This window comes from Ceratina calcarata, unplaced genomic scaffold (assembly GCF_001652005.2).
Source record: "Ceratina calcarata isolate Rehan_Ccalc_2016 unplaced genomic scaffold, ASM165200v1 scaffold164.2, whole genome shotgun sequence".
Lineage (NCBI taxonomy): Eukaryota > Metazoa > Arthropoda > Insecta > Hymenoptera > Apidae > Ceratina > Ceratina calcarata.
In genome coordinates this window covers 125,170-137,732 of record NW_017137708.1, presented here as the reverse complement: position 1 = coordinate 137,732, position 12,563 = coordinate 125,170, and the positions used below count along the sequence as shown (strand labels likewise).

Genomic DNA, 12,563 nt, shown 5'->3' with positions numbered 1-12,563 from the left:
ATTAATTGTATTTTTAAATCAAATCCTGTGGCTTGGAATTTTTTCTATTAAATACAAAATAAGACTCGACCAGTTTAATGCAGAATACTTTAGAGAGGACTAAGTAATGATGTTGAATGGCAGACGTATTGCAAGGAGCTTAACGAGTTGCGTACAGCTTTGATCAAATGTAATTGAATGGGACGATTCAAATATTTATGAATCATAACCCAAGGCACATTTACATGTACTCGACAATGAAACATGAATTAATTCAAACAACCGAAGTTTTTAATAAGCATAATACAGAATGCATAGTACAATGAATGATAATAAGAAGCTCCTATTGGAAAATTACATAGTGGCTGTTTATAAGATTTTATTAAGAGCGATTCACATTCCGGACTGATGGATGTGGAATTTAATTAAATAGCCTTAAACGGCCGCGAACAGCTCACCTCGAAATGAAAGTGAGTTAAGCTGAGAAAGAGCGAGAGGACAGAACGACCTTGCTAGGCGGCGAACGAGTCTAGTGTAGGATTGGTTAGACTCTGGCTATCGTTTTCGATTTCATTCAGTCCAAGAGAGAGTTCCATATTCATTGCAGGGTTAAAGAACTTCTTCCAAACGATGTTCATATAATTTAGAAGAATTGAAGATATTTCGAGAATCAGTTCAATCATAAAACTAGATTTTTAATAATTAATAGGCAATTTAATGAAATAGTTTGATAAAAGCTGGCTCAGTCATTTACAAAATGGAAAATTAATTTTAAGTCGCGATGAATAAATGAACATTTGAAAGTTTCTCACAGTAAAAGGTACTATCGGCAAACCAGAAACGACTGTACAGCCTCGAGCATGAATCAGAGGAATTTACGGTTTCGAATGGCGATCTCTTTGGACAGGTTTTGGTGGCCCCTTCTCCATTTGAATGGAGCCTGCTGAAACCCAACCATTTGGACTTTCACGAGTCGTACTTGTTACGTGATCGATTTCCAATATTATTTTTGCACCAAATGTCTTTTCTCATCATATAATCTCGATGAAAATACATAAAATGTACTTCAGGGGAATATTCGATATTTTTCTCCAGCATATTCCATTATTTCGTCAATTCGAAATAGGCACGATTGGTTTCGCGACATGTGATTGCGATTTCTTGTTGAACCGTTTATTGGAGGAATCGTGGGTGCGTGTAGCGAATCTAACGATAAGAGTGATGGCATTGTACAGTTTTCTACACGGTAAAAATGTTTCAATATATAAATGTGAAAAACACAGCCTTTTACCGTCGTTCGCGAAAGTTGCATCCTCGCAAAATACTGTCAATACTTTCGCTCACGTTTCTAAATAGGATCTGATTTGAAAATACGTCTCGAATCATTCGTCGTATAAATTCTACGAATGGTGAACCACTTCTGAAGTTCATTGCGAGGCAACAGAGCTTCATCTTATGTTTGCACGACAGACGAAGCTTGAATTCTGGTCACAGAACATCTGCACCCACGCTCAGACACGTACATATTCGCTACATTATACTGTTTCGAGCGGATTTCAAACTTCAGATACAACATGCTTCTACAACTCTAAATGTCTACGTAGGTGTGCTGTGCACACTTTGCTAACAGATGGTACATTCCTCGCAGTTTGATCATACAAATATAAAATATGACAAACATTTCAAGTTCATTTTCAAGCATGCAAATGACCTTCTTTACTCAATGAATCATGTAAGAAAATATTTCTTAAATAAAATAGAAGAACTTTTTTAATTCTTCAGTTTAATGACGAAGGAATAATTGCAGTCAGTGATAAAAAAGTGGCATTGTATCTGTCGAGAATCACCGGATGACACGTATTAGGTGTTCTCGAGAATTGCAAGAGAGATGTTTGACGAGTCTAACTGTATTGGCAAGACCCCTTGGGGCTGTTTAGCGTGCCACCGCCATTGCAAGCCTATCTGTCCCACTTTCTAATTAAACCGATTCTACCTGGTCCAGCTCGCTCGGTTTTCTGTCTCCGTATCGGATATTCCTTCGAGTCGCAGTCGTCGTTCGGAGTCGTGTTAAAAAATCGAGTATTCGATTTCCTGCTTCATTATACAGTTGATACTAACAGTGTTAAAATAAACTTGTACAAATCTAACTATTCGAATTCCTATGTCATTCCTTAGGATTGCAAAGAATTCTGCATAAATTCATTTATTATCTGACATACATTCGTAAGTTTTTGATCGTCATCAGAAGTTTGAATAAATTATTAATCATCTGGATTTTCCTATGAAAAAAATTCTGTTCCTTCCTCCATGTGTCATACAATGATAATTGAATTGGGATTCCCAAGTAAGACGAACGGTAACGTAATACCTTATTGATCGAAGGGGAATAAAAAAGTTCTTGTAAAATAGCAGCAGTTTTTTCAGAATTACTTAACATGTCGTAACTAATTGACGTAACTAATTGCTCATCCGAGAAGATATAAATTCTTCAATAAATAAACTTAATTGATTTCTATACTAACCGCTTGAACGAAGCACAAAAAGAAGTCGATACGTTAATAAAAATTAAACTTATTGATTCTTTATTGAAGTACAACGATATCTGAAGAAGATGATATCTTTATCTTATTGAAACATGCAATTGGGATGTTGTTTAATGATAAAATTGATTGCCACTCGTATTTCTATTGCCTTCGATTCAATTAGGGTCATTGATTAGATCTCTATGTTCCTGTCGATACTTTAATCTGAATTGCAAGCTATTTAAGCAGGTTCTCTCAGGTAATCTACATGAAAATTGGTAACAAATGAAAAGGCAGAATTGCAGAGTACTAGCCAGGCATTTTCTGCGAACAGTAATTTAGCTTAAGCAGTGGATACTGCGTTAAATATTCTTGAAGGTCCTTTACCGTATCGTTGTTACGTTATCCCATCGTGATCACTTTCATCTCGTATATCGTGTTCATCGTCACGATTACTCTTCGAGATAAAATAAATGAAGGAAATATTCTTCACTTACAAAACATCGATTTCCTACTAAACGACACTCATTTCAAACATAACTTCTATTCTGAAATCAATTCTACTTCCAAAATCTGTAATATTAATTAAGAATGTGTGACATATAATAATTGTTCTGGTATTTAATACATCGTTTTCTGTTGAGCATTTATAATAACTGCATAGGAAAGAGCTTATGTAACGACAGAAGCATTTAACTAGCTATTCGAGCAGTCGATAAACAATAAAGAACAAGTTCTGTTGCCAAGCGCGGCGCGTACGAACTTTTCCTCGGCAGAAATAGTTTTACACGTAGGCATACATATCCTCCGACGCGTGTGCATAACCCAAGCGCGGAATGCGAATACCATTTTTTTCTTTTTCTTATTCCAATGGAAAACGAGCAACTTGTCTATGTTTTATTTATACGCTCGAAAGGCGACGCACGTCGATGCCTGGCTCACATTGTTCATGCGTGAACCACGTAGGTAGACAGGCCGACAGCGGGAGAAAAATTCGGTCCGATCATGCGTGACGATGATTCAATACCATTTCCTTCGGTGACTCGAATTCGTTTCCTTATTAATAAATTTTCCATATAAAAATTTAGAGGATTATTTTTACGCGTTTCGCATAATTCTTTTATTTAGTATGAAAATTATGTAATAATCTTTGGTTTAAGTAGATTAATTTAAACTATTATCGAATCGATGCGAAAGATTACTATGACACTCAATACATAATCCCACAGAATGATAAAAAATTGTGTTTCGTTCTGCCCAATACAAAAATTTTTATTTAATCATAAATAAAATATTTTGATAATGAAATAATAAGTTATTCTATGCAATATTTCTGATTGATTTATTTTGTCTAATTTGTCTGATTATTGAAGTGCAATTAGTTTGCACGACAAGAATAACTTGTATGCTGAACATAAGAAATGAAGATGTAAAACGCAGCCTCGAAGGAACTATTAATTAGAAGCTTTGGAACCCGTTAGAGTGGTCTCAACGATTCATTGTCTCTCCTCGCCTTTACGTACCGGCCCGTGGGTATTTTTCCTAATTTATCGTTTCCGTTGCAAACAGCGAACATCCACGATTAGATATAATTCGGAGTTTCGCTGATTCGTCGAACGATAAACGTTCTTGTTTAAGCGGTATTTCTCTAGTACGTGTATCTTGATGATACCGTGAACATTGCAACTGGCATAGATGATTCATTTGATAGAAATGCTGTTTTGATATATGATACATTCAATTATGTTAATTGGTTTCATTAAAAGAATTAAATCACAGTTTACTTCTAATATCTGAAATTGTTTTCATGTTTTCGAATATGAAATAATCATTATCTCACTTATAATTGCCTGAACTTGAAAGAAAACGATGATACCAAGATCGAATGAGTATAATAAATCTTCTCTGGCAATGTTGAACGATCATGCAACTTAGGTCATTCTTTGCGTGCTATCGCGTTCGTTTTTACCGAATAAATTACACGTTCCCATTGCGTTATTCTCGATTATCCTCGTTAACATGCAGTTGCATAAGATGGAAAAAAAAGCAGCGACTCTTGACTCGTTTCGATAACCCAGATTTATGCCTTAGTTAGAATGTTTTATTTCAAGGATGTAAAACAATATCTGATCTATTACAATTTTAAATTGCAATTCCTTACATTGTTTCGAAGGAGAGTCATTAATAAATTATAATTATAAATTAATAATATCCTATATAAAATTGCCACTTTTTATCTACACATAATCTTTATAAATACGAAGACTAGTAGTCTTTTTTCCTATAATTTTATATTGAAAATTATATTAGAAGTACAGTGAAAAATCTTGTGAAACGAAATATGAAATACAATATACGAGGAGCTATAAATAGATTTCAATACGTAGCCGAGGAGGAAGAATCATCAGGCGTATATAATTTTCAGTATTATGGTAATGCTCCAGGAGGTAGCGTGTGAAACAACGCTTCAATCATAGCAAACGTGGTAGCGTAATTCATCACCGTTCCTCGTCGCGTCAATGGTATCATCGTCGGGAACTTTAACGCGTGGTGAACGAACAACCCGATGATTTCAGCGACGAGTTCATTACACGTAGCGACAATGCGTTGTCAACATCGTCGGACACGCACGGAAGCGTCCAGCAGTTTCTCATTGCTCCTTGCAAAACTCCGTTTTATGCAACGTTTCAATTCTATTCAGGGAGCTGATCGAAACGAATCTATTTTTTATTTTAGAAAATCTTGCCAGTAAATTTTTTATTCAAATCTCGTTGGAATCATTTATTTAATTCTCGTATATGTAATACTTTGCTGATACCTCATATTCAATAACTGTTCTCTGTTTGCCATTTCTCTCGACATACTTTCACTACTTATAAAACTTTCATAAGGTGACATTAATTCCCAATAAGATAATATTATTTCTTATTCAAAATTATGTTGCGTATTAGAATTCTATATGAACTAAATACTGAGACGATCTATGAACCACGAATTAAGACCTACTTGCAGATCCTATTCGACCTCGAAATTTCTATCTTTCTTTTATAAATTAAGCTATCCATACTGCTAATTAATGACTCACTGTGATTTGATGAAATTTCACCTGATCGCTCGCTTGACATCGTACAATCAATTCAGTAGGTCATTAGGTGAAGGCACTTTCCAACAAAACTTTCAACTCTACATGAATTCATCAGGATTTTTATACAAAATATAACAAGAATCCATGAAATCTAGTTAGAAATTTCTTTCATCGTCCAAAAATAGTGACACATGATTTCATTCTATGCAGATATAATTTTTTATAAATGTATCAAATCTGACAAAAAGAAGAGCTGGAAATTATTCTCTGTTATTGATAATTACTGGCGAAAGTGCTACTGGGGTATAAAATTTGAGTATTGAAATAAAACGGATTAGATTATTCCCGGTTCGATGTTGTCGTATGCTAATTGACTGGCAAAACCGGAACCCCGAGACTTCGAGACTGTTAATAACGGTGATCATGCTACGATGCTTGAGCTTTCTCATTTCGATTGATAATACTATCTTAAACACTTATCCAGTTATTAAATGCCATTGTCTACTATTTTTAATTAACTGTACCTAAAAATGTATTCTTATATATTTATTTACCCAAGAATGATTTTAATTGTTCCTTGATATTAAATTTTTGTAATATTCCATGAAGAGTCTTAATTATTAAGAAATACAATAAGCAAGTTGTAAGTGCGTCACTGAGAATACTAATTTCTAAGTAATTGATGTGTTTACGTTTAAATACTAGAAACGATTAGAATCGAGTTTTTCACTATCACCAGTTGTTAGGTTGATGAATAGAACCGGAACTACGAGACCTTGCGCTTATCTATACTTGACCATGCAACGATATGTGACATTTTACAGGAACTTATAAATAGCAATAATAACCTTAGCACGTTTAACACTGGACAGCCACTTTGTAGAAAGAATTAATGTTGAACATTATCATTAAGAGCAGATTGCAGGAAACGAAGTCCTTCGCGTATCTTGTCGCAGTTTTTTTCTATTCGATAATTGATGCACCTTGTTTAGAACTTAGAGTATTATAGTCTTTTAGAGGCTTCCTGCTGTCGGGTCATAATGACTCGATCTGATTATGTCATTAACGCGAAACTTTATACTCATCCGTCTTATTTTAACCCATGTGATAAAGATTACTCGAGTACTGTTACATCCGATGAATGCAGCTTCAGTTTTCAGAAAAATATTCACATGAAATAAAAAAGGAGTTTCAAAATGAATTTCCTCGATTTCATTCTAATGTCCAAAATGCAATCGTTTCTAGGGATTCGATTAAATTGATTTAATGAACTATGTCAATTTTTTATATAACTCTGTTCCAACTGGATTAATTTGGATGAGTCTGCACACTCGAGTAAAAATTATCAGAAACTATGAAAGATGTGAATTATGATTAGACAAGATTTATTTCCCGAGTGGCATCGACTATTACTGTTGAAAATTGCGAACGGTATCAAACATCTGTTAAATTGAAGTCCCCCCGGGAGAATGGAACGTAATTCCGTTGCCCGGAGACAGGTACACAAGCGAGCTGCGTGGGTGTACGTATTGTCTCGCTAGGAATGTAGAAAGTAAAGTATCTTGGGTAACACAGGCCCCCTTCCTCACTTCATAGGAGCGAAAGAGTATAGGTTGCGAGGATGCGCCTTACAAAGTCCAACACTATCATCATCATCATCATCGTCGTCGTCGTCATCGTCTCGCTGCCGGTCGGCTTCGTGTGGTAGAAAGGTCATTCGGAACGGCTGACTGCTAATGCTGAGCGCAACTGCCGTTGTATCGAACAACGGCATTCACTTAGATCCGAAATTTCAGTTTCCCTAACGAGATTTATTGATATTGCCAACCATTTGCATGGTTCTAGTCATTATCCAATCGATCATTAAAGTGATTCAATATGAAGTACCATTATTCATTCATTATTGAATTTATGAGCCTTAGAATGTGATTTGATAAAATACATGAACGCGTCTGTCTGTTTAAAATAATGATTCGAGAAATTAGAAAATTCTATGCACTTAGCTTTGATATAAAAGTTTAAACTAATTAAAAATTTCTTATTTAAAATAAATTAGCTACACCTTTTTTTATGATATATGAAATAATGAAATCAGACGAGGCATCGTTCGGAATGAACGTACAAGAAAATGGAAACGATACGAACGGCAGGTAGGTAAACAAAGGAGAGGAAGCTCGGTAAGTGACCGCGATTCTGCGTGCTATGCAAACGTTCCATTACGTCTGGTTTCCGTGATCGTTGCGACGCGACGCCAAGAATTCTCGTCATTCGAGAAGAGACTATTATCTTACGCGGATCCATACATCGGCGCCGGTATTATTAGACAAAGCCAGCGCGTAGAGAATTACCATTAGGGACGTTCAAACACGGCTATAAGTACGCATGCATCTATCAACCTTTTCCTGGCTGTACGCCCACCACCCACCGAGTTCCTTTACTTCCTTTTCAACGTTTCACACGCAGTCACGATTTTCGTTTTGCTACGAGCACCTGCGAAACTCCTTTTAACAATTCACTGGATTTTTTATTTAAATTCTATTTATAGTCAGACTGGCAAGAGCTCACACATTGATAGGGTTGTAAAATTTTCGACCTATTCGATGTTTCAAAATTCCCTTCAATTAAAATACACATTTAGTATGATATTGTCTAAAAATCTGAAGTCTGATAAATTGAGGAAAGAGAACATAAAGTTAGCTTATCTGGCCTCTTGAAGGAATTCTTACAAGATCTTAAATTAACACTGTACAAGTTTTATCTCGGATGAGAATCGACAGTCTACCGATTATCGTTTATTATACCTTGCGGAAGGATAGTGTCAAAGATCTCAGCGAACGTGACTGATAAGCGCAGGATGAAAATCTCTGAGAATCGAGTATTCCCGGTATTGCAGAACCGGTTACAAACTATTGTGCGGTTAATTGCAACCGTTCAATTTCGTGGCGTACGATAACACAGACCTTCTATTGTATACGTTTTTCGAGATTCGTGTCAAAAGTGTGCCAGCAGCAGTGCTTTTTAATTATACGAGGCTGCACCATAATCAGTGGTAAACACTGTATCTGGGTCGACCGGTGATTAACTCTTAATCCCAGTTTTCCATCGTTCACTTGTTACTCCTCTGATTTTCATTGCGTTATCATTTCATTTAAATTTCTCAACATTTCAAAACGTTTATAATAAACGGAGAATAAATTTCTTTGCTGCTTCGAACAATTTTCAACTTTTTGAAAAGAATTTTATGGGAATAGTTTTAAAGATTCAATTGATTAAATAAAAAATATATTGAACACGTGTATTGAATTTCAGTCGAGGATTTCGATGAAGAAAGTAAAAGCGGTGAAAGCATAATAATGAGGAACCTAATAGCAGGTCGATGCAGTCGTGGAAGTTTTGGTGAAACTTGAGAAAAGGAGAAGCAACGTCTTAGAACCTAGCCTGGCCATGCATCTAATTATTTATTATAATCAGAGGAGAACAGAACACTGTTTTGTATCGTCGATATACTATCTATGTGTAGATGTATTGTGTAACGATGCTCTCTCTAGAATCTCTGAAATGTCAGACGGTTATTCTGTAACGCCTCTTCCTCGATCTTCCTCGATCCTCAAAACCAGTCAACACTTTTCAATTTATATTTGCAAATTTTTATCAAACATGAAAATATTCTAAGAAAAATGAATACAATATTTCAAATATTTCACATAATAATTATTTCTTTTAAAGTTTGACACAATAAATGATGTTTCATGTCGAAATACTAATTAATATAATAATTAATTTGTTTCATAATTCAAGCACATGCATAGAATTCTATGATATTTATTCACGAATTAAACAGATACTTTTAATCTTACTACTGCAAATCTCTTGTAATTATCACTGGTCGATCGAGTCGCGATCTCTCAGGTACACCGTGATGGCTGTACCTCTCTCTTACCTTAACGCACGCGAGACAATGCGGACCGACATTTTTGCACGCGCGTGCATGTGCAACGCTTGAACGCCTTCGCGCTTTCTTTCGTCGCGATCCTCGTCGTCGTCGTCGCTTCGAATCCTTAGAATTCCACTTCTACGAGGCGTGCCTCCCCGATACTAATTCCCATGGGTCGATGAACGAGGCAAAAGAGGATTAAAGACTAAAACTAAAATCGAGGAACTAGCAAATTCGAGATGTACTGTAATATTCTTTAAAGTCACACTTTTTCAAGAAAGAAATATAGATAGACATTGAGAATGACATTGACAAACGAAACTGGAGTCGGACCGAAAAAGATCTGAGGGTTCCTTGGCAAAGGACATTCCCGGGACACTGGTCATAATTTACGAGCTCTCCCGGCTAATAACGTTTCGCTCCGGCGAACTCGAAGACTTTCACCTTGATCATAATCGACAGGAAACCTTGCACAACTTTTCTACATTATCTATGCATACCGTAACGTTCGAAACCGAAATTCGACCACGCTCTATTGGCTGATCCCTTCTACACGATTCTTCACGGGAATTAACTAAGGAAAGTTTATAAATTAATATGGAAGTCTAATTATGAACGCTGCAATTAACGTTATAGAGGATGCTTGTCCGTTAGAAAATTAGAGAAGAGATCAGTTCAGATACACGAGTTAATCATAGTAGAAGTAGAAGTAGAAAATTCTGGTCAGACCAAAAAAATGTACTCTTCCATTTTTTATCACTAGTCTTTCATGCACCAGAAAATTGAATAGAAATTTCATTTTTTAAACAGAAACTTTTACTCCGTTCATTGATTACGTTATCAATTACGAGGTGAGTGTGAAAAATGGTGTGCGAGATAGGGATTATGTCATTTGCTCGGAACGTAGAGAGAGACTCGGAGAGGAGGATTCGACCCGGGTGAACGCGAGCTGCTCCTCGGAAGACTTCACTCTGGCCCCGGGGTGAATCAGTCCTTTGTGCCTGCCTCTCTCAGGGTCAACCGCTTTCGGTGCAGTATATGCCTGCAACGTTTGCCTGTACACAACCGAACGACGACGTCGGTTCGTCTGACCGTATCCTACAGGGTGTCCTGGAAGTCCTGACGAGAGATTAGATCCCAGGAATCTTGATGAATCAACAAAGAACGACTGAACCGTAGATTTTCATGACGAATTTTAAACGAAACTTTCGTGATGTCATTTAGGATGTGAATTTTATTTTTAATCATTGTGAGACACCTGGACAAAAAACACAATGCTCTTCGTACATTGCACGTGCATTATTATGCAAAATTTTAATTTTATAGAACCAATTTGGAAAACGATATGGATAGAATTTTACTTCATCTTCTCACACATTATATATCTATTTCATATTTCCTGCACGTTTGGTTGTCTCACAAATTTACAATCCACTTATCTCTAAACGACTTCGTTTCTTTGAGATGATCTGCATATCATTTAACAGTTTTACGATCACGTGGACGCGTCTCGTCTGTGGACGAAAGAAAACTTTGTAGGATAAAACCTTTCGGCTTCCTCGTTAAACAGGCAGCATAATACGCGCGTATCATAATAGCTATCATTATCGTAATGGAATTGAATCATACATCCTCTTAATCATTTTTTCAATGGTTTTTTAAACCGCGATGTGTGAATCATTTCCTCAATGATTCACGGTGTAATAATTAGACGATTTTTGCTTAGAAAGCTGATCGCAATAAAAAAAGTATTTATTATTCAGCTGCCCATTTCTTGTTATAATTGGGCGATTTTTATTTGGAAACGAAATAATCTTTTAAACGATTGACCAACGGAAATGCTATTTTTAATTCTTACATAATCAAAAATGTGGAATGTAAATTAAAATATTCCTTTCAAATGAAACAGAATTTTTGTATGAAACATAAAAAGACGACGAAAACTTTCAAAATGGAACAGACCATTACAATTTCGTTTAATGGACTTCTTATATAATTCGACTTTTTTCTACGTACCATCAAGGGAATCGAGGAAGATCGACGAAATCTACGAATACAAATCTATTCCATCGTTTACAGAACATCAATCATCATTTTATATCTATTACCATCGACCATTCTCTGAAACGACTAACTCTTCCTCTACAAACTACTAGACTGATAATAAATGCACAGGAGTTAGTGCAATTTATCGTTTTATGCTTCTGGAGTAAATAGATGAAAACTTTAATAAATAATCATTGCGTCAAATTGCAATCCTTTCATATTATCTGATATAATTTTCGTGAAATCTCCGATTTTCTAATCAGTGGATAAGCAAAACAATTTTCCAGATTACTGATACATTAATTGAGATAATTCTTGCTATGAAACATATGTCAGATTTTTGACGGACGAACACGTGGCGTACATTTCTCAATGGAATTGTATTTGTTTTGCAGAATCGATACGTATGAGAGTCGATACCGGGTGATCGTGATCAGGTGAGGGTCCAAGAAGCGTTTCGGTGAGGCGTATTCGAGATGTCGATGTGCGATGGTATGGATAACCCAGCGTTCGCCAGCGACGAGTGCACGATCGAGGCGAAGCTGGAGGATAGCCAGCAGCAGCAAGTAACCTTGGACCGTGATCACAAGTCGGAGCCCGTGGAGAACGGGCACGGAAGGACCAGCCCGGATCCGCACCACAGGACCGAGACTAAGATCGAGCTACCAGAATCGAACGAAAAGACCGTTGAACCGAAGCTGAACGGTGTACACGGGAACGGGAATAATAACGATGCCAGCTTCTTGAACAACAGCGCGACCAGCGTTCAGATCAATGGTGAGTTGAACGTCACGCAATTTGAAAAAAAAATTGAATATTAAGTCGATCGATGAGTTCTGCGGATATGTTCATTAGAACTCCGAACACTATTTACTTGCTTTTCAAAGATATACGATTAACGATGTATTGGCTATATAGTCAATCCCAAAAGTTTATGTACTTTAGAAAAACGCATTTCCTATAATTAAAAAGAAATCAGACGTCGGAAGAACAATGC

The 12,563-nt window shown here is 36.3% G+C and overlaps 1 protein-coding gene across 2 annotated transcripts in view; it reads left to right on the top strand.

Annotated features, from left to right (window-relative positions):
* The window catches only part of LOC108632644 (uncharacterized), a 40,534-nt gene that overhangs the window by 14,618 nt on the left and 13,353 nt on the right, over window positions 1–12,563 (top strand). For both annotated transcript variants that reach the window (XM_026819832.1, XM_018037336.2), the window contains exon 2: window positions 11,962–12,343. In XM_026819832.1, the coding sequence (XP_026675633.1) occupies window positions 12,043–12,343 (301 nt within the window). In that variant the 5' untranslated portion in view covers window positions 11,962–12,042. The remainder of the gene's footprint in view (window positions 1–11,961; window positions 12,344–12,563) is intronic.